This window comes from Apteryx mantelli, chromosome 30, assembly GCF_036417845.1.
Source record: "Apteryx mantelli isolate bAptMan1 chromosome 30, bAptMan1.hap1, whole genome shotgun sequence".
Taxonomy (NCBI): Eukaryota; Metazoa; Chordata; class Aves; order Apterygiformes; family Apterygidae; genus Apteryx; species Apteryx mantelli.
This window is the reverse complement of record NC_090007.1, coordinates 5,956,930-5,983,966: the sequence shown is the minus strand read 5'-3', so window position 1 is coordinate 5,983,966 and position 27,037 is coordinate 5,956,930. Positions and strand designations below refer to the sequence as shown.

Sequence of the window (27,037 nt, the reverse complement as noted above, 5' to 3'; positions counted from 1 at the left end):
TGAACAGCATTAATTGCAAAACACCAAGTCTGCATTTTGTCTTTCATTAGAGGGTCCCAAAACACATTACCAGGTGGAGAGATGCCCCCCCATTTGACAGATGGGATAATTCAGTGGCAAAGACGGCACGTGCCTAAGGCTGCATAGGCAGTCAATAGCACAGCCCCTGACTTTGAATTTGAGTTTTTTTTCTCCTAAATCTTACTGACTGTAATTTTTTCTCTTAAACCTCCAAGAACAATAATCTGTGTTCTCTATGGATTTAGCCATTCTGTTCTAGCTGGTGTGAAGCAAACACAGCTACTGCTGAAACAGTGCTAATAAAATACTCCCCCACCCCGCCCCAATGAAATATGCACCAGACAGAAGAGGATCTGCTCTGGCCTCTCCAAAGGGTTACAGCTGGAGTCTGGCCCTGCAGGGCTGCTACAGTCTGCATGTTATCAGCACTGAACACAAAATTCTCAATGCAATTCCTGCCACCTGCAGTTTATTAAAAAATATTTCTTCTAAACTGTTATCTGTAACCTGGTCATTCTGCAGAGATTTGTGCAGGGAAAAGGTTTAAGAGGGGGTTTTGTAGGAAGTCCCCTAATTCAACCTGCTTATGTTCTTGGGATTTGCCTTATCTCAGTTTCATATTTTCCCCTCTCTAGAGGACTGGATCTCACTCATGATCCACTGCCTCCTTCCCTAGAAATCTGCTTCGTGGGCTAAATACTCTTCCCTATGCTCCTGTGCACAAGCCCTTGAAAGAGGTGGCAGTAACTGAAAGAGGATTTGGCACAGCATTTGATGTTACAATGCATGTAATATACTGCTCCCCCATGGATTCCTTGTAGGATGTGTCTCTGAATACCCCTTCTGCAACTCCTTGGATTGCTGGATGTTGCAGTAGTCAAAAGTAAGAGGTGCAACAGCAAAGGGATCACTTACCAGGAAGCATAACAGGAGGAGGAGGATGAAGCCAAGCAGCGTGAAGAGGCAGATAAGGATAATTGCCCAGAATGGAAGCTCTGCAAAAACAAAATCAAGGCGCATCAGTCTTTTGACTTGCAGCTGTTGCACATGGGACACTGAGAGCGTTCTCACCCTGACCAAGTGCAAAAGCATTATACAGCACACAGATGAGGTGAATTTGCTGGAAAAGAATCTGACCTTCCCTGGCTGCAGGCAAATGTGCCCCAGCAGTGTGAAGATGGGAGAGATGTGCAGAAGCCTTGGTGGAATAGAGTGAGGGTGCAAGGATCCACAATGCTAAGTACCACTACAGTTAGCGTTAGGGTCCTTGGATGGATTTGCAGCTGTTCAGGGAGTACAAAGGTCCAGCTCCTGGCTGGGTCTCTTTCAGAGAAGGCACAGGGCTAAGGGTGTTGGAAAAGAAGCTGTAGTTACTTGTGAGGGTGTTCCTGGTGCATGGAAAAGCAATGTTTGCGAGTACATGTGGTTTGTTTTTGTTGAATGTTAGTTCTGGGGTTGTGGCTGTACTTGGTGCTGTTTGTATTATTTTTTGTTTTGTTTTTGTTTCTTTGCTTTTGTAAACACTGAAGTTATTGAAACTTATTGGTGCTGGAGCTTCCCAAATTCCCATGCTTTTGCCTGCCCTTCACTTTGGGTTTCCCCAGGCTCACTGGCTCTGGTCCCTGATGTTTGCTGCCTGTCTCCCAGGAGTCCTAAACCTTTGTGCTCTTGCCACTGGTCCAGTCACCTTTTCAAGGTAGGTTATGCTAATTTAGTGCAACTCAACAAGTATTCAGTAGCTTTAGGGTGAATGCTTCCAAGCACTTACCAGATCTTTCCTGCTCGACTGTTTTGAGTGGAGAGTAACCTGGAAAAGAAAGGGTGGGACAGGTGGGGAACAGGGCATTTGATGTGATTAAAGCAAAACATAACAAACGTTTGAGTCATCTCAGTAGTACTCACCATCAACAACCAAACTATGCTCTTCCAGCTGGTAGCTGAGGCCCAGCTTGGTGAACCCTTGCGTCAAGCGTTTCAGCTCCTCATATACAACTTCCTTTTGTAAAGTCCCTGAGGAGGGGTCCAGTGTGAATTTACAGACGGAGGCAACACTTGTGTAAGCTTTCCCAAGGACAGGCCTGGAGGATGAAGACCAGAGCTGTTGTTATGGGACAAGAGAAAGCTAGCACAGAACTGAGGAGCAGTTAACATGGAGAAGCACTTGGGGAGGGATCCAGCACTGGGCTCAGGCATGCAGATGTGTGAGCAATGTTTTATTAGCATAGGATCAATTCTTACAGTTTACACTAGATGGAAGGAACTGCTGTGTGGCATTGTGAAATCCACCCACTAAATTAATCCTGGGCATGGCATTTCTGAGAGATAAGTCAGTCGGCTTTTCTTGTTCCTCTAAAGAGATGCCAGAGAAGACACGAAAAAGAAGGTTTTGTACTCAAGCTGGTCAGTTCTTATGATTGTTTTCCAAATCTGTTTGAGTCTTAACTTGTTTGAATAAGCGAGACAATGAGATTATTTGTTTTACTTTGGAATTGCTTATACTTGAAAATAGTTATGCTAGCATAGAAAAAAAACCCACCTCCTATTTGGACAGAAAAGTTCTGTGGTAAAGGCAAAGCTGACTGAGAGTGAGTGAAGGTGCCTCCTATGTGTCGCTGAATAAAGGTTGTCACTGAGGCATAAACACTATACTGCAGCTCTGAGTGCCATTTCTGCTAAATGTTCTGCTGGAACTAAAGGAAAACAGTTCTGAAGTAACTGCCTATGAGGCAAGACATACCTAAAGCTCTCAACAGTACAGCCAATGAAGTAGTCCTTCAGACTGCTAGCTCTGAATACATCAAACTGATGGGAAGAAACAAAACAATTAAGCAAAATGAATGAATCTAATATATCTTTAAATTGGACAGAGAATTCAGTCCAGGCTATTGCTATTAGTTTTTACCTCCTCCTCAATCTTCTCCTTGTTCACTTGGGACATCTGTGATTTGGAGTCCTGCAGTTCTGGAGAGTAGTGAAGGTTGGTGATGCTGAAGTTTAATCTGAAGTTTCCTTTCCCAGATTGCAGGGGTGCTCTCTGAGTTGCTGCCTCAATTGCTAGTTCTAAGTCTGGAGATAGAAGGGAAAAGTGGAATATAAAATCTAGCAAAGAGAAACACAGAGACTCTTATGCAGATCAGTGTTGCTTGGTGAACTTTCAGCTGGGAAAAATCCGAAGAAGTCCTAGGAGATTAACAGAACGCAGGTTGCACTGGGATCTGACACCATATCCCCAATATACCCCTTTGAAAGTTCAGTCCTTCAGCAATTTACCAGGCCAGTGCTTTCTTTGGGAACACGTACATCTGGAAAAAAAGCAAACTCTTAGAGATAAACAGGCTTTTAGAAATTATGATGAGTAGTTATCGCTTTCTTGCCTTATTTAACACTTAATAACCCCTGAAACCACTGGGGACTCAAGGGCTGGACTGAGCCAGACTGAATTTGGCAAAGAACTGGCCCAACTCTGGCTTAAGTTCAGTGATTCAGTTTGGGGGAACATAGTGCCCATCCCGCCAATGAACCAGAAAGTGGGTAATTCTGAGTATGCCATGACGAAGTGGGTTAAGCTGGGTAGAAACTGGGCATTCATGATCTTCTATGAGCTTTACGTACTGTCCACTGAGAATCCTTCCAGCTGGTAACTGCTTCCCAGCCACAGCCCAGTTGCATGCGAAGTCCCATCCTGAAAAGCCCTTTCAACCTCAGCCCTGTTGATGCTGGGGTCTGGCTGGAAGAAGCACTTGCAGTCAACCACTATAGATCCAATCCTGCAGAGAGAGAAACAGAGGCTCTGAAATAAATGGTCTACCTGATGATCAGGAGGTCTCTTCATGTGGGACAGTTTCCTAGGGGCTTCTGCTATTCTCAGTGTTAGGGAGTGTTTTAATCTAATGTGGTGCTACTGGGAGATGTGGAATAGACTACTGTGGGGCTTTTCCTTAGACCAGGTATGGCAAATGAGTACCACTACCTCTTCTCCATGCAAACTTAGGTTATGATCATGCTGTGCGTATAGCATGAATGATCAGTACTTTCTTTTAAAATTTTAGTCCTGTGTGAGGGTCCCTTGCCCAAATCCCTTCCCATCTAGAGCAGGACATTACAGATATACCCAAAGTCCTTTTAAAGCCCAGCAGAGTCCAAGTCTGGAGGAGGATGGGGGCAGAGTTTGCATGGTCACTATTCAGTCTTCATTCTTGTGGTAAAATTGCTCATGGCAATCAGTAATTACAGGGATATTCAAAGAGGCTTGACAGAGTGCCAAAATTTCCCCAAATCCTTACAGAAATCCTGACTGAGACTGAAGAAAAGTTTTATTATTAAAGCATATTTGAGACCCTCCAACATATTCCATGTCAGCTGTGCAGCACTGACCGTGGTCAGTCCCCACCAAGTCAGAACAAACTCGGACTCATGAACTCCAGAAAGCCTGCGAATGACTTGGATAGGGCATGGAAAACAAAATTCAAAATCAAATTGCATTACAAACCTTAGCTTTGTGACAGTGCAGTTCACGAAGTAATTCTGCAGATGGCTCTGATGGTATAGTTGGTTCATCTAAAATAAAAACGTTACGTTAAATATTAGAGTTCTGGACCTCATGGTGGATGCTTCAGGGCAGCAGGAGGACCTCTAACCTTGGAACAACAACAGATTTTTCTCTGCTAATCAGATTTTCATGGGAGAGGGCTTTTATTTCAGAATATGCCTTCTAGGGATGGAATCTGACTTCCAGATTGGCAGCCCTTATCTCATCTGAGTTGTTATAATTAAAGCACACTGTCTGCTGTCTGTAGCTGTCATCTTGATCCATATTCCATGGGTAAAACAGACTCAAAACTCAAACCATGGAATGGTTTTGTCACCGAAATTGGTCCTAATCTTGGCTCCAACTGGCTTCTGCTGGTTTATCTGTACTTTCTCAGGTTGTATCAGTCCCAGCTGCACCTGTGTCCTTGGGTATGTTTCTCTGAGGCTCCTGTTGAGACTCCTTCTTGTCCGAGCTGGTAACAGTTCCCCCATTTCCCCCCTCTTTGAGACTCTCTCTTGTCTGGGGCCTTTTGGTAACAGTTTCACCTGAAAAAGACTTCATTATGGCTTCACTTGAGAGAAGAAGGGCAGGGGGGTGGGGGAAAAACTGCCTAGTTAGGGCTTTAGCAGATTGATATTTTAGTGGATTGGTGCTGAAGAGGACCTGCACTGGACTATCTACAATGAATTACATTTGTGCTGACCTCTGAGGTGGAAGAGGTCACTGGTCATCTGGTGCAGATATGGTGATTTCTGAACTGCAGCTCCTTACCTTGTTATTGATGCTTTCCACTGCTGCTTTGTATTCTGAAGACTGGGAGTCTGGGTTAGTTAGATTTTCATTAATTATTCTAAAGCTGAATTTATAGCCCAATTTGGCTGCAGCTTCAGTTAAGACAGGCTTTCTGGTGATAGCTGTGAGGTGGAAACCTAAATTAAAAAAAAAAGATTGACTGTAACTTTTTTACATTAGCTATATACACATACCACAAAAGCAATATGCCTAGATCCTTTTTTAGTTTATATGAATATAAAAATGAAATTATCCAGCAATTTGTGCGATTTAAGGGGCAGCATTCCTTCCAGAATGGCTTGATTATGTTGTAATGCCAAAACCTGCAGAATCCCAATAAACCAAAGCAGAAATGCATTAGCACTCAAACCCTGATGAAGATCACTCCTCATTTTTTCCACTCCAAGTGACTCCAAAGTCGTATCTTGATATTGCTTACAGATGCTTACCATTGACATACAGGCTGTTCTTCTCCAAGCTGTAGCGTCCTAGTTTGGTGACACCTTCTGTCATGGTGCTCAGCTCATGATAAACCTTTTCTCTGTCAAAGCTGGCAATGCTGATGTCATTTTTGTAGCTGCAGACAGCATCTACGTGAGTGTCATCCCTGTCTTTCACAGATCTATGCAAAAAATGTCAGACACGTTGTTAAGGACACTGCTGATGCTTACAGAATGCCCTGTGTAATTTGAGTGGGAAGGACAGGCATTGAAACCTATTAGCACAATCAGTCTCCTACATCTTTGAACAGATATTCAAGAATTGTGGTAGCAGCATTTACATGCAAAAGTGACTTTTCCAACAAGGACGTTGTGAATTTTCAGGCATATGCAGAGGGTAAATTTTAACCTCTTTAAGCTACAATGCTGATTGTATCTAGAGAAGGCAAGGCAGATGGACAAGGAGGTGCTACTAGTCTCAGTTTTTTGGCTTCAGAAGAACTACAGGAACTTCCAGTCTAGGGTGTGTAAAAGCAGACAATGGAATGGTTAACTTCCTTTCAGGATTCTTACCTGAATCTCATCACTCTACATCCTGTGTAGACAGGGTTTATGCTGCCTCTCTTAAAAAGAGGGTCAAGCTGTCAGGAGAAGGGAGGGGGAAAAAAAAAAAGTAAAGCTGAGAGAATTTAAAAGCATGTCCTGAATTTAATGCATACAGAGTAAGGTCATGAGCATGACACACAAAATGGACAAAACCAGAGCCAGACTTACATAATGGTTAATAACTTTCTCTGTGGAAATGAACTTGCGGGTACTTGGTACACCCAGATCTGCAGTGTACGGGAGGTTGGTTAAGGTGAAATTAAGTGTGAAATGCCTGGATGCTGGGCTTGGTGCCGTAGTTGAGCTCAGAGCTATAATCAAAGGGGAGAAGGATTATGATCTCACTGTACAAAAAGACATCTTCACTTTCAAAGACATTCCCAATCCTAGCAAATTTCAAGGCCACTCTAAAGAATCTGTTCCCCTCTCATTTTCTGAGTGCACCACTCCTTTGATAGCTTTCACTGGAATGAGTGACAAAACACTTACATAGTATCTCAAGTGGTTCATTGTAACCTGGAAAGGAAATGCAAGAGAATCATTACATAAGAGAATGACACATTTAGAGAATGAAAGCGAAGAGGGGATAATGAAATGGATGACTCGGGAATGAATCACCAGAACCAGTCCCTGTAGGTGTGAATCTATTAAACAAACGACCTACTGCTTAAGCAGAGGGAGATTTTACAGTAGTGAAGACTGCAATGAGGAAAATATGTTCCATCACTTAGAAATACATACTGGTGGGACAGAAATCAGGTGAAATGTTCATATGCAAATCAGTGACTGACATGAGATTAAAATGAAGTCACTCTTAAATGTAAGATAGAAATTAAAATCTTCAAAATGTCTGTGTGAAAATAGACTTAGACTTAGAAGCATATGCTTCATCTTATGCGCATAAGTTGTTGGTAATCTTCAGTGGGGCCACTTTTCCCTTAAGGTTACATTATTAATTTTTAAATACTACCTAAAGCCTAAGGAGGTCCCAACTTCCTCCAGTGCCTGAAGGAATAAGAAAATCACGCATTTACCATTGATATAGAGGCTGTTGTTGTCCAGGTTATAAACTCCTAATTTGGTGATGCTACTTGTCATGCTCCTTAGCTCTTGGTAAACCTTAGCTCGGTCAAATTTAGGCCCTTGAGAGCCACTTCCATAGTTGCAGATGGTGTCTACTCCTGTGTTATCCCTATTCCTCACTGACCTGAGGAATCAAACATCATGAAGGTTCTGTTAGTTACTTTCTGATATGTGATCCAAAAAAAAAAACCAATTAAAATCTGTCCATAGTATTCAGAGGTAAACTGCAGAAGTTATTTACTGAGATATGATAATATTGTAAGGAAAAAAGCTTTATAAGATAAAGACCATACAATAAAGCTTCTATGCCCTTTTGTAATGATATTGGTTTCTTGAAAACAGAAAAGAACTATGTGTTATTAATTGTCAATCAAACATAAGTAAATTAATTTGCTGAAGTTAAGTTCATCTCCCAGCTATATCGCTCTCACCTGAATGCTATCACTTTGCAGTCAGTGAAATCAGGGCCAATGCTGCTCCTTTGAAGCAGGGGATCAATCTGACAAAGAATGGCATTTGTGAGTACATTCCCTTATGAGAAAGGGAAAACCAAAGTACTGGGCGACCTCAGTGAAGAACAGCATGACTTTGACTTACATAACTTTGCATTATTTTCTTTGTAGAATTGAATTTAGCAGAATTTGGTGTCCCTAGGTCTGCTGTGAACCTGAGGTTGGTTATGGTGAAGTTCAGTGTAAATTGCTCTGTTGTTAGTCCTGGGCTTTGTGTGGTGGATGGCTTCATAGCTATAAGAAAGAATAAAAATTATACAGACAAAATAAGAACAGAAACTTTGTAAGATGCAAACATTATTACTATTTTTTCCTTTACAGCTGGAGCAGATAAACTAAAGCTTATGAATGACATCACAAGGTCTCTTTGTACTTTTACGGGCATTGCCAAATCCACAAAAAAAATAAATTTCTGCCTTTGAGTAACTTTACCATAAGTTTGTTCTTAAATATACTTACATGAGAGAGTGTATGGTTCATTATAATCTGGAAAACAAAGGGACAATCATTAGGAAAAAGTTCCAAGAATATTTTGTCTCTCCTACTGATCAAGTTCAGCAGGGCTATACGTGTTCATGCTGTTTATCATTAAGGATTTCAGGATAAGGATAACTTGATTCTTGACTGTTAATTTAGTGATTTGCCCTCTGCTTTTTGTTATCAGTTCTGGAGAGTATTTAATCCTCCTCATTCTCATTTCAAGATACTGTGGCAACAGTCTGTGGCAACACAAAGAATAATGCCTTGTGTGGCCAATGGCCAATAATGGTCTCATTACCATTAATGTAGAGGCTCTGGCTATTAAGGCTGTAGTGTCCCAGCTTGGTGATGCCATTTGTCATGTTACTCAACTCATGGTAAACAGTCACTCTGTTGAATGTGGGATCTGAAGGCTCATCTCTGTAGCTGCAGATGGCATCTACTCTTGTGTCATCCCTGTTCTTCACCGACCTAAGAAATGGGCCATTGTTTCAATATATTTTAGTCAGCTATTGAGAAGTCTGTCTTAACTTTTAATATATGACCAAAGGCACATCAAAGAATGACACTGCATTAATGTGTTAAATATTATCATTGTATAGAACTGAGAAACAGGAAACAACCTTTCCAAGGAGCAGGTAACACAAACTTTTCCCAGGCATGACTCCTACCTGAATGCCATCACATTGCAGCCAATATAAGCAGGGCCAATGCTGCTTTTCTGGAGCAGACGGTCAACCTAGAAATTTAACAAAAATGCGTAAGCAAAATGCCACAACAAGGATAAGAGATCAGAGATGCAGAAGAACTGTGCGCAGGCAGGGCATGATTCTTCCAGACTTACGTAATAGCGCATGACTTTTTCTGTTGACTTGAATTTTTTGGAATTTGGCATCATCAGGTCTGCAGTGAACTGGAGGTTGGTTATAGTGAAGTTCAGTGTGAAGTTGCTTATTGATGGTGACAGAAGTTGTGTACTTTGATTAACAGCTGTAATGATTGAGGTAAATTATTGCTTGAAAAGATATTATGAACATCACTCCTAGAGGAAACACTAAAAGAAAAATTCTCAGGTATTCTAGTTGACGTCTGGATCATAGCAGCTGTGGTACCCTAGCAGGACTCCTGAATTGTCATAACACTGTATTACGGGTGTTGTGGTGCTTTTAGTTGGTTAATCCAACCTTCATCTTAAGCTATCGCTACCTAACAAAATCCTCTTGCCCATTCAATTGGTATTTAAAGGTACTTACATTGTCCATGCTGTGGTTCATTATAACCTGGGAGGGAAAAAAAGGGACAGTATCTCGGAAACTGGCTTAGAATTCATAAGCTCTTGTATACAGTGGAGTTCATAATTTGAATCTCTTTTGTCTGAGATACCTTGTGTAAACATTTGTTGGAGAAGACGACTGTCTAGGCATGAATGCATATTAAACACGTGCACTGCTGTATGTGGTTGGAAAACTGCTGCTTTTCTTAGAACAGTACACAGAATTCTCCCTTCCTCAGAGGAGTCAAAAGGAAACTTTCCATTGCCTAAATCCAATTTAATCACTACGTTGACAATTTAAGTATACCTCTTGTCAAGTAGTGTCCAGTTCTAGTGCTGTTTGTCTCCAGAGGAATACATTGTACCTTGGGAGGCTAAGCTTGATCTTTTCTGGAGAGCACCCTATGATATATTATTATATGACATGTGATACATTGTATTTGGCCCAGTTATTCAGTTCAAAAGAAAAACAAGGTGTGAAAACTACTAACAACAGTGGCTCCTCTGGGCTGGTGTTTGCTTTCACCCTCCACGCAGGTACTACTGTTTCTGTGGTTATGTATTTATTCAGTTTCTCCATCGAGCCAGTATCAAATCGGCAGTCAGAGGATTCCTTCCTGACATCAGCTTGGCTACTTACCGTTAACATAGAAGCTGGCCGCATCCAGTTTGTAGGGTCCTAGCTCAGTGCAGCTGGCTGTCATCCTGCTGAGCTCACGATAAACCATGACTCGGTCAAATTTAGTAGTGGTAGTGTTGGCTCTGTATGTGCAGACAGCATCCATGCCAGTGTCCTCTCCATTCTTCACAGATCTGAGAAGTTACACGCTTACTTACAGCCTGAATGACACTTACATGCACTTGTTTGAATTTGCTTGTGCAGTAACTACCATGGAATTGGATTTCTTGTTAAAATACTGTAAAACAACACCATTTAATGGAATAATGTGCTCAAATTTTAGAAATGTAGTATTCATTCTGTTTTATACCATTAGAACAGTGTTCTTATGATCTAACCGAACTGCATTTTAAATTAGTCATATTACTCTTTTTATCTAGTGCAAAATTGGTGTGAAATCAATGTAAGTAAAATCAGAAGAAGTTATGTATTAACCCTCTGCCCTTTCATGAGGGATCATAATGAGGTCTAATTTTTCTCTGCACTCTCAAGAACCTAACAGGATCTACCAAGTTAGGAGGAAGTGGAAGCAGAAAGGAATTATATGCTAAGGAAAGATCTCTGTATAATCCTATTGTCAGGCAAAATTTGAATTGCTCGTCTTCTATAACAAAAACCATTTCAAGGACATGCCCCCTACCTTAGTGCCACCACTGTGCATCCAGCGTAAGCAGGGCTAATGCTGCTGTTCTTGAGCACATAGTCAAGCTGACAAAAAAAAGGAATTAAGTTAGTGAAAATATGATAAAAACAAATACACTAAACAACCACAGGAAGAACCTGACTGATGCTCACCAAATATGTCAGAGTGTTTTTTGTAGCATTGAATTTTTTAGAATTTGGGTTTCCTAGTGCTGGTCTGTAAAGGAGATTGGTTACTGTGAAGTTCACTGTGAAATGTTCTATTCTTGCAAAAGGAAGAGCTGGAGATGTTGCTGCAAAAAAAAAAAAAAAAAAGCACAAAATTTTGTTGCGAGTAGAAAGCAAACACTTTTTTAAATTCCTGTCTTTAGCAGAGTCAACAATTCCTTTCTGCTGGAATGGATGTATCCTGCACTGAACACAGTACAGAATGGGAACGATGATGCCAGCAGCACTGTGGAGCTCGTAGTTGTAGGGCAGATGAGGAATCTCTAGCTCACCCAGATTCATAGAGAAGGCCAGTCCTAGCTGAGCAGACTCTAAACTGGTACCAAACCATTTCAGATGAGGAGTTGAAGTTAATGCCATCTCACCTTTTATCCTGCTGGGTAAAAAAACCTCTAACCACACCGGTCTGATACTCCATGTAGGTCTTTGAACCTCTGACCATTTCTACTTGTAAAGTTGCTTTTGGAAAAGACTGAACTGCATGTCAACACTAGTTACTCTCTAGCCTTCTATGAGTGTAGCCATGTATTTCTGCAAACAGGTCTCCTCATACCATCTCCTCTGACCTCCTCTGTAATGCAGGGCATAGGATTTCATCCAGTTACTCCTCTGCAGAGGCTTTGATTTGACTAAAGTCTGTTTTCCAGGAAGAAATAATGCTTCATGAAACATTTGAATGAGGCCTATAAGTTACCAACTGTGCTTGGTAGCTGATACCTCTCACTGTTAAACATGTTCACCTTATTTTTACTTCTAGTTCCATGAAAAAGCTAAGAAAGGGAAGATCTCCAATCAGGCATTCATCTGTGTATCTCTTGTACTGACACTTAAGGTATCATGCCTTTTTAATTACTTAAAGTACTTACAAGGAAAGAGATGGGCTTCATGGTAATCTGGAAAGAGAAAGTAAATAATGAGTTCGGCTGCTGATTTAGAGATATTTGCATAGATGAAAGATTCCACGGGAGAACAAAAGATTTCCTATTTCTGAGCAGGCACTTAAACTATTTATGATAGTGCAGGGAAGTATTTTGACAACAGCTCCATTGTAAATGGTGGAGTAAGGTTCCAATCAGGTGCTGAACTTAGTTGCCTTTACCTCTCTGAAGAGTAAGTCACACTGGGCTGATGACGCTGCCAACCATGCCTAAATCAGCCTGTAGGGAAGAGAGTCCAGCAACAAACTCTTTGCAGAAGAGCACTGACAAACCACAAACCCATGGTTCTGAGATATCAAGGCACTCTCGCAGTACGGGCCGACACTCTGCATGATTCCTATCCAGGCATGGGAGATGCAGGCAGGGCATGGGACAAAAAGGTTTACCAGACAGCAGGTGCTTACCGTTGACGTAGAGGCTGTCCTTGTCCAGGCTGTAGGGGCCCAGCTGCGTGATGCCTTTGGTCTTGTTGCTCACTTCGTGGTAAAGGCCCACCCTGTCCAACGGCGGGGCGGACGAGTCGCTCCTGTAGGTGCAGACGGCGTCCACCCGCGTGTTGTCCCCTTGCCTCACTGGCCTGAAAAACACAAGGCGATGCCTGAGCACGTGTTTTGCGCACCCTCTCGTTGCAAGGTCAGGCGTTAGGGCTCCCTCAGCCGTGTCCTTGCGGCAACGCGTGCTCGGCGTTCCCCGCCCGCGCGGGGACGCTTGCCACTGCTCTCCTCGCTGCACTCTGACCCTGCTGTCGTTCCCATGGGGTCAGGCCACGCAAGGTGCGAGAGTCGTCTAGGGGCCGGGCTCAGACCCTCCACGGGTGGGAGGGCGAGCAGCAGGGGGAAGCCCGGAGATGGGAGGGCAACGGGGACAAGGTCCCGCCTCCGTAGCCCGAGGGGGCGGACAGAGCCGGAGCATGCCAGGCTGCCTGATCCCGGGACCCGCCAAGGGCACCTGCTGGGCCTGGCCCCGTACCTGAAAGCTGTCGGTTCGCATCCGAGGAAAGCAGGGCCGATGCTGGCTTCCTTCAGAAGCTGCTTGAGCTGCCAAGGGGAGGTGATTCAGAATTAACCCATGGCCCTACTCCCGCGCACCTGCCAGCCCACGAGGCCAGCAGGCCTCATGGCCGCGGCAGAGCGGCGGGTCGCTTACCAGCGTGGCCATGACTCTCTGGGTAGTGTTGAGCTTTGCCGAGTGAGGAATTGCCAGGTCGGAATTGTAGGGGAGATTGGTGATGGTGAAGTTGATGGTGAAACGCTCAAGGGCGGCAGCTGGTGTCCGCGTGGGCATGGCAGCTGCAAGGAGCACAGATGGGGAATGAAAAGGTGCAGGAGCCAGGGTGTCAAGGCTTTGCGTGGAGAAAGGCAACGGTCTCCCGACAGCCACCCCTCCTTCCTGGCCCGGGTCCCGAGGCGGAAGGTCAGCATGCTCCCCACTCCCCCCCAGGCATCACCAGCCTTGGCCCCCGGCTGCCTCAGCCAGGCGGTGGAGACCCGCGAGAAACTCGCCGCCCTGTGACGCCAGCCCTCCCCTGAAAGCTACTCACATGGCAGGACCGGCTGTTCGTTGTAACCTGCAAAGAGAGAGCCAGTCGTGAGCTGGAGCTGGGATCGGGCACAGGGGAAGGCTGCTGCGGAAGAAAGGCCGCTGCACGAGAGCAGAGGACGTGGGGAGGCCTTGGTGCTTACCGTTGACGTAGAGGCTGTCCTTGTCCAGGCTGTAGGGGCCCAGCTGCGTGATGCCTTTGGTCTTGTTGCTCACTTCGTGGTAAAGGCCCACCCTGTCCAACGGCGGGGCGGACGAGTCGCTCCTGTAGGTGCAGACGGCGTCCACCCGCGTGTTGTCCCCTTGCCTCACTGGCCTGAAAAACACAAGGCGATGCCTGAGCACGTGTTTTGCGCACCCTCTCGTTGCAAGGTCAGGCGTTAGGGCTCCCTCAGCCGTGTCCTTGCGGCAACGCGTGCTCGGCGTTCCCCGCCCGCGCGGGGACGCTTGCCACTGCTCTCCTCGCTGCACTCTGACCCTGCTGTCGTTCCCATGGGGTCAGGCCACGCAAGGTGCGAGAGTCGTCTAGGGGCCGGGCTCAGACCCTCCACGGGTGGGAGGGCGAGCAGCAGGGGGAAGCCCGGAGATGGGAGGGCAACGGGGACAAGGTCCCGCCTCCGTAGCCCGAGGGGGCGGACAGAGCCGGAGCATGCCAGGCTGCCTGATCCCGGGACCCGCCAAGGGCACCTGCTGGGCCTGGCCCCGTACCTGAAAGCTGTCGGTTCGCATCCGAGGAAAGCAGGGCCGATGCTGGCTTCCTTCAGAAGCTGCTTGAGCTGCCAAGGGGAGGTGATTCAGAATTAACCCATGGCCCTACTCCCGCGCACCTGCCAGCCCACGAGGCCAGCAGGCCTCATGGCCGCGGCAGAGCGGCGGGTCGCTTACCAGCGTGGCCATGACTCTCTGGGTAGTGTTGAGCTTTGCCGAGTGAGGAATTGCCAGGTCGGAATTGTAGGGGAGATTGGTGATGGTGAAGTTGATGGTGAAACGCTCAAGGGCGGCAGCTGGTGTCCGCGTGGGCATGGCAGCTGCAAGGAGCACAGATGGGGAATGAAAAGGTGCAGGAGCCAGGGTGTCAAGGCTTTGCGTGGAGAAAGGCAACGGTCTCCCGACAGCCACCCCTCCTTCCTGGCCCGGGTCCCGAGGCGGAAGGTCAGCATGCTCCCCACTCCCCCCCAGGCATCACCAGCCTTGGCCCCCGGCTGCCTCAGCCAGGCGGTGGAGACCCGCGAGAAACTCGCCGCCCTGTGACGCCAGCCCTCCCCTGAAAGCTACTCACATGGCAGGACCGGCTGTTCGTTGTAACCTGCAAAGAGAGAGCCAGTCGTGAGCTGGAGCTGGGATCGGGCACAGGGGAAGGCTGCTGCGGAAGAAAGGCCGCTGCACGAGAGCAGAGGACGTGGGGAGGCCTTGGTGCTTACCGTTGACGTAGAGGCTGTCCTTGTCCAGGCTGTAGGGGCCCAGCTGCGTGATGCCTTTGGTCTTGTTGCTCACTTCGTGGTAAAGGCCCACCCTGTCCAACGGCGGGGCGGACGAGTCGCTCCTGTAGGTGCAGACGGCGTCCACCCGCGTGTTGTCCCCTTGCCTCACTGGCCTGAAAAACACAAGGCGATGCCTGAGCACGTGTTTTGCGCACCCTCTCGTTGCAAGGTCAGGCGTTAGGGCTCCCTCAGCCGTGTCCTTGCGGCAACGCGTGCTCGGCGTTCCCCGCCCGCGCGGGGACGCTTGCCACTGCTCTCCTCGCTGCACTCTGACCCTGCTGTCGTTCCCATGGGGTCAGGCCACGCAAGGTGCGAGAGTCGTCTAGGGGCCGGGCTCAGACCCTCCACGGGTGGGAGGGCGAGCAGCAGGGGGAAGCCCGGAGATGGGAGGGCAACGGGGACAAGGTCCCGCCTCCGTAGCCCGAGGGGGCGGACAGAGCCGGAGCATGCCAGGCTGCCTGATCCCGGGACCCGCCAAGGGCACCTGCTGGGCCTGGCCCCGTACCTGAAAGCTGTCGGTTCGCATCCGAGGAAAGCAGGGCCGATGCTGGCTTCCTTCAGAAGCTGCTTGAGCTGCCAAGGGGAGGTGATTCAGAATTAACCCATGGCCCTACTCCCGCGCACCTGCCAGCCCACGAGGCCAGCAGGCCTCATGGCCGCGGCAGAGCGGCGGGTCGCTTACCAGCGTGGCCATGACTCTCTGGGTAGTGTTGAGCTTTGCCGAGTGAGGAATTGCCAGGTCGGAATTGTAGGGGAGATTGGTGATGGTGAAGTTGATGGTGAAACGCTCAAGGGCGGCAGCTGGTGTCCGCGTGGGCATGGCAGCTGCAAGGAGCACAGATGGGGAATGAAAAGGTGCAGGAGCCAGGGTGTCAAGGCTTTGCGTGGAGAAAGGCAACGGTCTCCCGACAGCCACCCCTCCTTCCTGGCCCGGGTCCCGAGGCGGAAGGTCAGCATGCTCCCCACTCCCCCCCAGGCATCACCAGCCTTGGCCCCCGGCTGCCTCAGCCAGGCGGTGGAGACCCGCGAGAAACTCGCCGCCCTGTGACGCCAGCCCTCCCCTGAAAGCTACTCACATGGCAGGACCGGCTGTTCGTTGTAACCTGCAAAGAGAGAGCCAGTCGTGAGCTGGAGCTGGGATCGGGCACAGGGGAAGGCTGCTGCGGAAGAAAGGCCGCTGCACGAGAGCAGAGGACGTGGGGAGGCCTTGGTGCTTACCGTTGACGTAGAGGCTGTCCTTGTCCAGGCTGTAGGGGCCCAGCTGCGTGATGCCTTTGGTCTTGTTGCTCACTTCGTGGTAAAGGCCCACCCTGTCCAACGGCGGGGCGGACGAGTCGCTCCTGTAGGTGCAGACGGCGTCCACCCGCGTGTTGTCCCCTTGCCTCACTGGCCTGAAAAACACAAGGCGATGCCTGAGCACGTGTTTTGCGCACCCTCTCGTTGCAAGGTCAGGCGTTAGGGCTCCCTCAGCCGTGTCCTTGCGGCAACGCGTGCTCGGCGTTCCCCGCCCGCGCGGGGACGCTTGCCACTGCTCTCCTCGCTGCACTCTGACCCTGCTGTCGTTCCCATGGGGTCAGGCCACGCAAGGTGCGAGAGTCGTCTAGGGGCCGGGCTCAGACCCTCCACGGGTGGGAGGGCGAGCAGCAGGGGGAAGCCCGGAGATGGGAGGGCAACGGGGACAAGGTCCCGCCTCCGTAGCCCGAGGGGGCGGACAGAGCCGGAGCATGCCAGGCTGCCTGATCCCGGGACCCGCCAAGGGCACCTGCTGGGCCTGGCCCCGTACCTGAAAGCTGTCGGTTCGCATCCGAGGAAAGCAGGGCCGATGCTGGCTTCCTTCAGAAGCTGCTTGAGCTGCCAAGGGGAGGTGATTCAGAATTAACCCATGGCCCTACTCCCGCGCACCTGCCAGCCCACGAGGCCAGCAGGCCTCATGGCCGCGGCAGAGCGGCGGGTCGCTTACCAGCGTGGCCATGACTCTCTGGGTAGTGTTGAGCTTTGCCGAGTGAGGAATTGCCAGGTCGGAATTGTAGGGGAGATTGGTGATGGTGAAGTTGATGGTGAAACGCTCAAGGGCGGCAGCTGGTGTCCGCGTGGGCATGGCAGCTGCAAGGAGCACAGATGGGGAATGAAAAGGTGCAGGAGCCAGGGTGTCAAGGCTTTGCGTGGAGAAAGGCAACGGTCTCCCGACAGCCACCCCTCCTTCCTGGCCCGGGTCCCGAGGCGGAAGGTCAGCATGCTCCCCACTCCCCCCCAGGCATCACCAGCCTTGGCCCCCGGCTGCCTCAGCCAGGCGGTGGAGACCCGCGAGAAACTCGCCGCCCTGTGACGCCAGCCCTCCCCTGAAAGCTACTCACATGGCAGGACCGGCTGTTCGTTGTAACCTGCAAAGAGAGAGCCAGTCGTGAGCTGGAGCTGGGATCGGGCACAGGGGAAGGCTGCTGCGGAAGAAAGGCCGCTGCACGAGAGCAGAGGACGTGGGGAGGCCTTGGTGCTTACCGTTGACGTAGAGGCTGTCCTTGTCCAGGCTGTAGGGGCCCAGCTGCGTGATGCCTTTGGTCTTGTTGCTCACTTCGTGGTAAAGGCCCACCCTGTCCAACGGCGGGGCGGACGAGTCGCTCCTGTAGGTGCAGACGGCGTCCACCCGCGTGTTGTCCCCTTGCCTCACTGGCCTGAAAAACACAAGGCGATGCCTGAGCACGTGTTTTGCGCACCCTCTCGTTGCAAGGTCAGGCGTTAGGGCTCCCTCAGCCGTGTCCTTGCGGCAACGCGTGCTCGGCGTTCCCCGCCCGCGCGGGGACGCTTGCCACTGCTCTCCTCGCTGCACTCTGACCCTGCTGTCGTTCCCATGGGGTCAGGCCACGCAAGGTGCGAGAGTCGTCTAGGGGCCGGGCTCAGACCCTCCACGGGTGGGAGGGCGAGCAGCAGGGGGAAGCCCGGAGATGGGAGGGCAACGGGGACAAGGTCCCGCCTCCGTAGCCCGAGGGGGCGGACAGAGCCGGAGCATGCCAGGCTGCCTGATCCCGGGACCCGCCAAGGGCACCTGCTGGGCCTGGCCCCGTACCTGAAAGCTGTCGGTTCGCATCCGAGGAAAGCAGGGCCGATGCTGGCTTCCTTCAGAAGCTGCTTGAGCTGCCAAGGGGAGGTGATTCAGAATTAACCCATGGCCCTACTCCCGCGCACCTGCCAGCCCACGAGGCCAGCAGGCCTCATGGCCGCGGCAGAGCGGCGGGTCGCTTACCAGCGTGGCCATGACTCTCTGGGTAGTGTTGAGCTTTGCCGAGTGAGGAATTGCCAGGTCGGAATTGTAGGGGAGATTGGTGATGGTGAAGTTGATGGTGAAACGCTCAAGGGCGGCAGCTGGTGTCCGCGTGGGCATGGCAGCTGCAAGGAGCACAGATGGGGAATGAAAAGGTGCAGGAGCCAGGGTGTCAAGGCTTTGCGTGGAGAAAGGCAACGGTCTCCCGACAGCCACCCCTCCTTCCTGGCCCGGGTCCCGAGGCGGAAGGTCAGCATGCTCCCCACTCCCCCCCAGGCATCACCAGCCTTGGCCCCCGGCTGCCTCAGCCAGGCGGTGGAGACCCGCGAGAAACTCGCCGCCCTGTGACGCCAGCCCTCCCCTGAAAGCTACTCACATGGCAGGACCGGCTGTTCGTTGTAACCTGCAAAGAGAGAGCCAGTCGTGAGCTGGAGCTGGGATCGGGCACAGGGGAAGGCTGCTGCGGAAGAAAGGCCGCTGCACGAGAGCAGAGGACGTGGGGAGGCCTTGGTGCTTACCGTTGACGTAGAGGCTGTCCTTGTCCAGGCTGTAGGGGCCCAGCTGCGTGATGCCTTTGGTCTTGTTGCTCACTTCGTGGTAAAGGCCCACCCTGTCCAACGGCGGGGCGGACGAGTCGCTCCTGTAGGTGCAGACGGCGTCCACCCGCGTGTTGTCCCCTTGCCTCACTGGCCTGAAAAACACAAGGCGATGCCTGAGCACGTGTTTTGCGCACCCTCTCGTTGCAAGGTCAGGCGTTAGGGCTCCCTCAGCCGTGTCCTTGCGGCAACGCGTGCTCGGCGTTCCCCGCCCGCGCGGGGACGCTTGCCACTGCTCTCCTCGCTGCACTCTGACCCTGCTGTCGTTCCCATGGGGTCAGGCCACGCAAGGTGCGAGAGTCGTCTAGGGGCCGGGCTCAGACCCTCCACGGGTGGGAGGGCGAGCAGCAGGGGGAAGCCCGGAGATGGGAGGGCAACGGGGACAAGGTCCCGCCTCCGTAGCCCGAGGGGGCGGACAGAGCCGGAGCATGCCAGGCTGCCTGATCCCGGGACCCGCCAAGGGCACCTGCTGGGCCTGGCCCCGTACCTGAAAGCTGTCGGTTCGCATCCGAGGAAAGCAGGGCCGATGCTGGCTTCCTTCAGAAGCTGCTTGAGCTGCCAAGGGGAGGTGATTCAGAATTAACCCATGGCCCTACTCCCGCGCACCTGCCAGCCCACGAGGCCAGCAGGCCTCATGGCCGCGGCAGAGCGGCGGGTCGCTTACCAGCGTGGCCATGACTCTCTGGGTAGTGTTGAGCTTTGCCGAGTGAGGAATTGCCAGGTCGGAATTGTAGGGGAGATTGGTGATGGTGAAGTTGATGGTGAAACGCTCAAGGGCGGCAGCTGGTGTCCGCGTGGGCATGGCAGCTGCAAGGAGCACAGATGGGGAATGAAAAGGTGCAGGAGCCAGGGTGTCAAGGCTTTGCGTGGAGAAAGGCAACGGTCTCCCGACAGCCACCCCTCCTTCCTGGCCCGGGTCCCGAGGCGGAAGGTCAGCATGCTCCCCACTCCCCCCCAGGCATCACCAGCCTTGGCCCCCGGCTGCCTCAGCCAGGCGGTGGAGACCCGCGAGAAACTCGCCGCCCTGTGACGCCAGCCCTCCCCTGAAAGCTACTCACATGGCAGGACCGGCTGTTCGTTGTAACCTGCAAAGAGAGAGCCAGTCGTGAGCTGGAGCTGGGATCGGGCACAGGGGAAGGCTGCTGCGGAAGAAAGGCCGCTGCACGAGAGCAGAGGACGTGGGGAGGCCTTGGTGCTTACCGTTGACGTAGAGGCTGTCCTTGTCCAGGCTGTAGGGGCCCAGCTGCGTGATGCCTTTGGTCTTGTTGCTCACTTCGTGGTAAAGGCCCACCCTGTCCAACGGCGGGGCGGACGAGTCGCTCCTGTAGGTGCAGACGGCGTCCACCCGCGTGTTGTCCCCTTGCCTCACTGGCCTGAAAAACACAAGGCGATGCCTGAGCACGTGTTTTGCGCACCCTCTCGTTGCAAGGTCAGGCGTTAGGGCTCCCTCAGCCGTGTCCTTGCGGCAACGCGTGCTCGGCGTTCCCCGCCCGCGCGGGGACGCTTGCCACTGCTCTCCTCGCTGCACTCTGACCCTGCTGTCGTTCCCATGGGGTCAGGCCACGCAAGGTGCGAGAGTCGTCTAGGGGCCGGGCTCAGACCCTCCACGGGTGGGAGGGCGAGCAGCAGGGGGAAGCCCGGAGATGGGAGGGCAACGGGGACAAGGTCCCGCCTCCGTAGCCCGAGGGGGCGGACAGAGCCGGAGCATGCCAGGCTGCCTGATCCCGGGACCCGCCAAGGGCACCTGCTGGGCCTGGCCCCGTACCTGAAAGCTGTCGGTTCGCATCCGAGGAAAGCAGGGCCGATGCTGGCTTCCTTCAGAAGCTGCTTGAGCTGCCAAGGGGAGGTGATTCAGAATTAACCCATGGCCCTACTCCCGCGCACCTGCCAGCCCACGAGGCCAGCAGGCCTCATGGCCGCGGCAGAGCGGCGGGTCGCTTACCAGCGTGGCCATGACTCTCTGGGTAGTGTTGAGCTTTGCCGAGTGAGGAATTGCCAGGTCGGAATTGTAGGGGAGATTGGTGATGGTGAAGTTGATGGTGAAACGCTCAAGGGCGGCAGCTGGTGTCCGCGTGGGCATGGCAGCTGCAAGGAGCACAGATGGGGAATGAAAAGGTGCAGGAGCCAGGGTGTCAAGGCTTTGCGTGGAGAAAGGCAACGGTCTCCCGACAGCCACCCCTCCTTCCTGGCCCGGGTCCCGAGGCGGAAGGTCAGCATGCTCCCCACTCCCCCCCAGGCATCACCAGCCTTGGCCCCCGGCTGCCTCAGCCAGGCGGTGGAGACCCGCGAGAAACTCGCCGCGCTGTGACGCCAGCCCTCCCCTGAAAGCTACTCACATGGCAGGACCGGCTGTTCGTTGTAACCTGCAAAGAGAGAGCCAGTCGTGAGCTGGAGCTGGGATCGGGCACAGGGGAAGGCTGCTGCGGAAGAAAGGCCGCTGCACGAGAGCAGAGGACGTGGGGAGGCCTTGGTGCTTACCGTTGACGTAGAGGCTGTCCTTGTCCAGGCTGTAGGGGCCCAGCTGCGTGATGCCTTTGGTCTTGTTGCTCACTTCGTGGTAAAGGCCCACCCTGTCCAACGGCGGGGCGGATGAGTCGCTCCTGTAGGTGCAGACGGCGTCCACCCGCGTGTTGTCCCCTTGCCTCACTGGCCTGAAAAACACAAGGCGATGCCTGAGCACGTGTTTTGCGCACCCTCTCGTTGCAAGGTCAGGCGTTAGGGCTCCCTCAGCCGTGTCCTTGCGGCAACGCGTGCTCGGCGTTCCCCGCCCGCGCGGGGACGCTTGCCACTGCTCTCCTCGCTGCACTCTGACCCTGCTGTCGTTCCCATGGGGTCAGGCCACGCAAGGTGCGAGAGTCGTCTAGGGGCCGGGCTCAGACCCTCCACGGGTGGGAGGGCGAGCAGCAGGGGGAAGCCCGGAGATGGGAGGGCAACGGGGACAAGGTCCCGCCTCCGTAGCCCGAGGGGGCGGACAGAGCCGGAGCATGCCAGGCTGCCTGATCCCGGGACCCGCCAAGGGCACCTGCTGGGCCTGGCCCCGTACCTGAAAGCTGTCGGTTCGCATCCGAGGAAAGCAGGGCCGATGCTGGCTTCCTTCAGAAGCTGCTTGAGCTGCCAAGGGGAGGTGATTCAGAATTAACCCATGGCCCTACTCCCGCGCACCTGCCAGCCCACGAGGCCAGCAGGCCTCATGGCCGCGGCAGAGCGGCGGGTCGCTTACCAGCGTGGCCATGACTCTCTGGGTAGTGTTGAGCTTTGCCGAGTGAGGAATTGCCAGGTCGGAATTGTAGGGGAGATTGGTGATGGTGAAGTTGATGGTGAAACGCTCAAGGGCGGCAGCTGGTGTCCGCGTGGGCATGGCAGCTGCAAGGAGCACAGATGGGGAATGAAAAGGTGCAGGAGCCAGGGTGTCAAGGCTTTGCGTGGAGAAAGGCAACGGTCTCCCGACAGCCACCCCTCCTTCCTGGCCCGGGTCCCGAGGCGGAAGGTCAGCATGCTCCCCACTCCCCCCCAGGCATCACCAGCCTTGGCCCCCGGCTGCCTCAGCCAGGCGGTGGAGACCCGCGAGAAACTCGCCGCCCTGTGACGCCAGCCCTCCCCTGAAAGCTACTCACATGGCAGGACCGGCTGTTCGTTGTAACCTGCAAAGAGAGAGCCAGTCGTGAGCTGGAGCTGGGATCGGGCACAGGGGAAGGCTGCTGCGGAAGAAAGGCCGCTGCACGAGAGCAGAGGACGTGGGGAGGCCTTGGTGCTTACCGTTGACGTAGAGGCTGTCCTTGTCCAGGCTGTAGGGGCCCAGCTGCGTGATGCCTTTGGTCTTGTTGCTCACTTCGTGGTAAAGGCCCACCCTGTCCAACGGCGGGGCGGACGAGTCGCTCCTGTAGGTGCAGACGGCGTCCACCCGCGTGTTGTCCCCTTGCCTCACTGGCCTGAAAAACACAAGGCGATGCCTGAGCACGTGTTTTGCGCACCCTCTCGTTGCAAGGTCAGGCGTTAGGGCTCCCTCAGCCGTGTCCTTGCGGCAACGCGTGCTCGGCGTTCCCCGCCCGCGCGGGGACGCTTGCCACTGCTCTCCTCGCTGCACTCTGACCCTGCTGTCGTTCCCATGGGGTCAGGCCACGCAAGGTGCGAGAGTCGTCTAGGGGCCGGGCTCAGACCCTCCACGGGTGGGAGGGCGAGCAGCAGGGGGAAGCCCGGAGATGGGAGGGCAACGGGGACAAGGTCCCGCCTCCGTAGCCCGAGGGGGCGGACAGAGCCGGAGCATGCCAGGCTGCCTGATCCCGGGACCCGCCAAGGGCACCTGCTGGGCCTGGCCCCGTACCTGAAAGCTGTCGGTTCGCATCCGAGGAAAGCAGGGCCGATGCTGGCTTCCTTCAGAAGCTGCTTGAGCTGCCAAGGGGAGGTGATTCAGAATTAACCCATGGCCCTACTCCCGCGCACCTGCCAGCCCACGAGGCCAGCAGGCCTCATGGCCGCGGCAGAGCGGCGGGTCGCTTACCAGCGTGGCCATGACTCTCTGGGTAGTGTTGAGCTTTGCCGAGTGAGGAATTGCCAGGTCGGAATTGTAGGGGAGATTGGTGATGGTGAAGTTGATGGTGAAACGCTCAAGGGCGGCAGCTGGTGTCCGCGTGGGCATGGCAGCTGCAAGGAGCACAGATGGGGAATGAAAAGGTGCAGGAGCCAGGGTGTCAAGGCTTTGCGTGGAGAAAGGCAACGGTCTCCCGACAGCCACCCCTCCTTCCTGGCCCGGGTCCCGAGGCGGAAGGTCAGCATGCTCCCCACTCCCCCCCAGGCATCACCAGCCTTGGCCCCCGGCTGCCTCAGCCAGGCGGTGGAGACCCGCGAGAAACTCGCCGCCCTGTGACGCCAGCCCTCCCCTGAAAGCTACTCACATGGCAGGACCGGCTGTTCGTTGTAACCTGCAAAGAGAGAGCCAGTCGTGAGCTGGAGCTGGGATCGGGCACAGGGGAAGGCTGCTGCGGAAGAAAGGCCGCTGCACGAGAGCAGAGGACGTGGGGAGGCCTTGGTGCTTACCGTTGACGTAGAGGCTGTCCTTGTCCAGGCTGTAGGGGCCCAGCTGCGTGATGCCTTTGGTCTTGTTGCTCACTTCGTGGTAAAGGCCCACCCTGTCCAACGGCGGGGCGGACGAGTCGCTCCTGTAGGTGCAGACGGCGTCCACCCGCGTGTTGTCCCCTTGCCTCACTGGCCTGAAAAACACAAGGCGATGCCTGAGCACGTGTTTTGCGCACCCTCTCGTTGCAAGGTCAGGCGTTAGGGCTCCCTCAGCCGTGTCCTTGCGGCAACGCGTGCTCGGCGTTCCCCGCCCGCGCGGGGACGCTTGCCACTGCTCTCCTCGCTGCACTCTGACCCTGCTGTCGTTCCCATGGGGTCAGGCCACGCAAGGTGCGAGAGTCGTCTAGGGGCCGGGCTCAGACCCTCCACGGGTGGGAGGGCGAGCAGCAGGGGGAAGCCCGGAGATGGGAGGGCAACGGGGACAAGGTCCCGCCTCCGTAGCCCGAGGGGGCGGACAGAGCCGGAGCATGCCAGGCTGCCTGATCCCGGGACCCGCCAAGGGCACCTGCTGGGCCTGGCCCCGTACCTGAAAGCTGTCGGTTCGCATCCGAGGAAAGCAGGGCCGATGCTGGCTTCCTTCAGAAGCTGCTTGAGCTGCCAAGGGGAGGTGATTCAGAATTAACCCATGGCCCTACTCCCGCGCACCTGCCAGCCCACGAGGCCAGCAGGCCTCATGGCCGCGGCAGAGCGGCGGGTCGCTTACCAGCGTGGCCATGACTCTCTGGGTAGTGTTGAGCTTTGCCGAGTGAGGAATTGCCAGGTCGGAATTGTAGGGGAGATTGGTGATGGTGAAGTTGATGGTGAAACGCTCAAGGGCGGCAGCTGGTGTCCGCGTGGGCATGGCAGCTGCAAGGAGCACAGATGGGGAATGAAAAGGTGCAGGAGCCAGGGTGTCAAGGCTTTGCGTGGAGAAAGGCAACGGTCTCCCGACAGCCACCCCTCCTTCCTGGCCCGGGTCCCGAGGCGGAAGGTCAGCATGCTCCCCACTCCCCCCCAGGCATCACCAGCCTTGGCCCCCGGCTGCCTCAGCCAGGCGGTGGAGACCCGCGAGAAACTCGCCGCCCTGTGACGCCAGCCCTCCCCTGAAAGCTACTCACATGGCAGGACCGGCTGTTCGTTGTAACCTGCAAAGAGAGAGCCAGTCGTGAGCTGGAGCTGGGATCGGGCACAGGGGAAGGCTGCTGCGGAAGAAAGGCCGCTGCACGAGAGCAGAGGACGTGGGGAGGCCTTGGTGCTTACCGTTGACGTAGAGGCTGTCCTTGTCCAGGCTGTAGGGGCCCAGCTGCGTGATGCCTTTGGTCTTGTTGCTCACTTCGTGGTAAAGGCCCACCCTGTCCAACGGCGGGGCGGACGAGTCGCTCCTGTAGGTGCAGACGGCGTCCACCCGCGTGTTGTCCCCTTGCCTCACTGGCCTGAAAAACACAAGGCGATGCCTGAGCACGTGTTTTGCGCACCCTCTCGTTGCAAGGTCAGGCGTTAGGGCTCCCTCAGCCGTGTCCTTGCGGCAACGCGTGCTCGGCGTTCCCCGCCCGCGCGGGGACGCTTGCCACTGCTCTCCTCGCTGCACTCTGACCCTGCTGTCGTTCCCATGGGGTCAGGCCACGCAAGGTGCGAGAGTCGTCTAGGGGCCGGGCTCAGACCCTCCACGGGTGGGAGGGCGAGCAGCAGGGGGAAGCCCGGAGATGGGAGGGCAACGGGGACAAGGTCCCGCCTCCGTAGCCCGAGGGGGCGGACAGAGCCGGAGCATGCCAGGCTGCCTGATCCCGGGACCCGCCAAGGGCACCTGCTGGGCCTGGCCCCGTACCTGAAAGCTGTCGGTTCGCATCCGAGGAAAGCAGGGCCGATGCTGGCTTCCTTCAGAAGCTGCTTGAGCTGCCAAGGGGAGGTGATTCAGAATTAACCCATGGCCCTACTCCCGCGCACCTGCCAGCCCACGAGGCCAGCAGGCCTCATGGCCGCGGCAGAGCGGCGGGTCGCTTACCAGCGTGGCCATGACTCTCTGGGTAGTGTTGAGCTTTGCCGAGTGAGGAATTGCCAGGTCGGAATTGTAGGGGAGATTGGTGATGGTGAAGTTGATGGTGAAACGCTCAAGGGCGGCAGCTGGTGTCCGCGTGGGCATGGCAGCTGCAAGGAGCACAGATGGGGAATGAAAAGGTGCAGGAGCCAGGGTGTCAAGGCTTTGCGTGGAGAAAGGCAACGGTCTCCCGACAGCCACCCCTCCTTCCTGGCCCGGGTCCCGAGGCGGAAGGTCAGCATGCTCCCCACTCCCCCCCAGGCATCACCAGCCTTGGCCCCCGGCTGCCTCAGCCAGGCGGTGGAGACCCGCGAGAAACTCGCCGCCCTGTGACGCCAGCCCTCCCCTGAAAGCTACTCACATGGCAGGACCGGCTGTTCGTTGTAACCTGCAAAGAGAGAGCCAGTCGTGAGCTGGAGCTGGGATCGGGCACAGGGGAAGGCTGCTGCGGAAGAAAGGCCGCTGCACGAGAGCAGAGGACGTGGGGAGGCCTTGGTGCTTACCGTTGACGTAGAGGCTGTCCTTGTCCAGGCTGTAGGGGCCCAGCTGCGTGATGCCTTTGGTCTTGTTGCTCACTTCGTGGTAAAGGCCCACCCTGTCCAACGGCGGGGCGGACGAGTCGCTCCTGTAGGTGCAGACGGCGTCCACCCGCGTGTTGTCCCCTTGCCTCACTGGCCTGAAAAACACAAGGCGATGCCTGAGCACGTGTTTTGCGCACCCTCTCGTTGCAAGGTCAGGCGTTAGGGCTCCCTCAGCCGTGTCCTTGCGGCAACGCGTGCTCGGCGTTCCCCGCCCGCGCGGGGACGCTTGCCACTGCTCTCCTCGCTGCACTCTGACCCTGCTGTCGTTCCCA

The 27,037-nt window shown here is 53.9% G+C and overlaps 1 protein-coding gene across 1 annotated transcript in view; it reads right to left on the bottom strand.

Moving 5' to 3' along the window:
* The window catches only part of MUC16 (mucin 16, cell surface associated), a gene marked incomplete at its 5' end in the record, with an annotated part of 77,201 nt that overhangs the window by 582 nt on the left and 49,582 nt on the right, over positions 1-27,037 (bottom strand). Inside the window, 64 exons of the mRNA XM_067313093.1 lie at positions 937-1,016; positions 1,790-1,828; positions 1,924-2,099; positions 2,759-2,823; positions 2,924-3,087; positions 3,634-3,788; positions 4,511-4,578; positions 5,324-5,481; positions 5,794-5,921; positions 7,905-7,972; positions 8,071-8,219; positions 8,445-8,471; positions 8,764-8,936; positions 9,137-9,204; positions 9,310-9,455; positions 9,719-9,745; positions 10,379-10,551; positions 11,058-11,125; positions 11,213-11,352; positions 12,630-12,802; positions 13,195-13,262; positions 13,372-13,514; positions 13,766-13,792; positions 13,908-14,080; positions 14,473-14,540; positions 14,650-14,792; positions 15,044-15,070; positions 15,186-15,358; positions 15,751-15,818; positions 15,928-16,070; positions 16,322-16,348; positions 16,464-16,636; positions 17,029-17,096; positions 17,206-17,348; positions 17,600-17,626; positions 17,742-17,914; positions 18,307-18,374; positions 18,484-18,626; positions 18,878-18,904; positions 19,020-19,192; positions 19,585-19,652; positions 19,762-19,904; positions 20,156-20,182; positions 20,298-20,470; positions 20,863-20,930; positions 21,040-21,182; positions 21,434-21,460; positions 21,576-21,748; positions 22,141-22,208; positions 22,318-22,460; positions 22,712-22,738; positions 22,854-23,026; positions 23,419-23,486; positions 23,596-23,738; positions 23,990-24,016; positions 24,132-24,304; positions 24,697-24,764; positions 24,874-25,016; positions 25,268-25,294; positions 25,410-25,582; positions 25,975-26,042; positions 26,152-26,294; positions 26,546-26,572; positions 26,688-26,860. Coding sequence (XP_067169194.1) covers positions 937-1,016; positions 1,790-1,828; positions 1,924-2,099; positions 2,759-2,823; positions 2,924-3,087; positions 3,634-3,788; positions 4,511-4,578; positions 5,324-5,481; positions 5,794-5,921; positions 7,905-7,972; positions 8,071-8,219; positions 8,445-8,471; positions 8,764-8,936; positions 9,137-9,204; positions 9,310-9,455; positions 9,719-9,745; positions 10,379-10,551; positions 11,058-11,125; positions 11,213-11,352; positions 12,630-12,802; positions 13,195-13,262; positions 13,372-13,514; positions 13,766-13,792; positions 13,908-14,080; positions 14,473-14,540; positions 14,650-14,792; positions 15,044-15,070; positions 15,186-15,358; positions 15,751-15,818; positions 15,928-16,070; positions 16,322-16,348; positions 16,464-16,636; positions 17,029-17,096; positions 17,206-17,348; positions 17,600-17,626; positions 17,742-17,914; positions 18,307-18,374; positions 18,484-18,626; positions 18,878-18,904; positions 19,020-19,192; positions 19,585-19,652; positions 19,762-19,904; positions 20,156-20,182; positions 20,298-20,470; positions 20,863-20,930; positions 21,040-21,182; positions 21,434-21,460; positions 21,576-21,748; positions 22,141-22,208; positions 22,318-22,460; positions 22,712-22,738; positions 22,854-23,026; positions 23,419-23,486; positions 23,596-23,738; positions 23,990-24,016; positions 24,132-24,304; positions 24,697-24,764; positions 24,874-25,016; positions 25,268-25,294; positions 25,410-25,582; positions 25,975-26,042; positions 26,152-26,294; positions 26,546-26,572; positions 26,688-26,860 — 6,766 coding nt within the window. The remainder of the gene's footprint in view (positions 1-936; positions 1,017-1,789; positions 1,829-1,923; positions 2,100-2,758; positions 2,824-2,923; positions 3,088-3,633; positions 3,789-4,510; positions 4,579-5,323; positions 5,482-5,793; positions 5,922-7,904; positions 7,973-8,070; positions 8,220-8,444; positions 8,472-8,763; positions 8,937-9,136; positions 9,205-9,309; positions 9,456-9,718; positions 9,746-10,378; positions 10,552-11,057; positions 11,126-11,212; positions 11,353-12,629; positions 12,803-13,194; positions 13,263-13,371; positions 13,515-13,765; positions 13,793-13,907; positions 14,081-14,472; positions 14,541-14,649; positions 14,793-15,043; positions 15,071-15,185; positions 15,359-15,750; positions 15,819-15,927; positions 16,071-16,321; positions 16,349-16,463; positions 16,637-17,028; positions 17,097-17,205; positions 17,349-17,599; positions 17,627-17,741; positions 17,915-18,306; positions 18,375-18,483; positions 18,627-18,877; positions 18,905-19,019; positions 19,193-19,584; positions 19,653-19,761; positions 19,905-20,155; positions 20,183-20,297; positions 20,471-20,862; positions 20,931-21,039; positions 21,183-21,433; positions 21,461-21,575; positions 21,749-22,140; positions 22,209-22,317; positions 22,461-22,711; positions 22,739-22,853; positions 23,027-23,418; positions 23,487-23,595; positions 23,739-23,989; positions 24,017-24,131; positions 24,305-24,696; positions 24,765-24,873; positions 25,017-25,267; positions 25,295-25,409; positions 25,583-25,974; positions 26,043-26,151; positions 26,295-26,545; positions 26,573-26,687; positions 26,861-27,037) is intronic.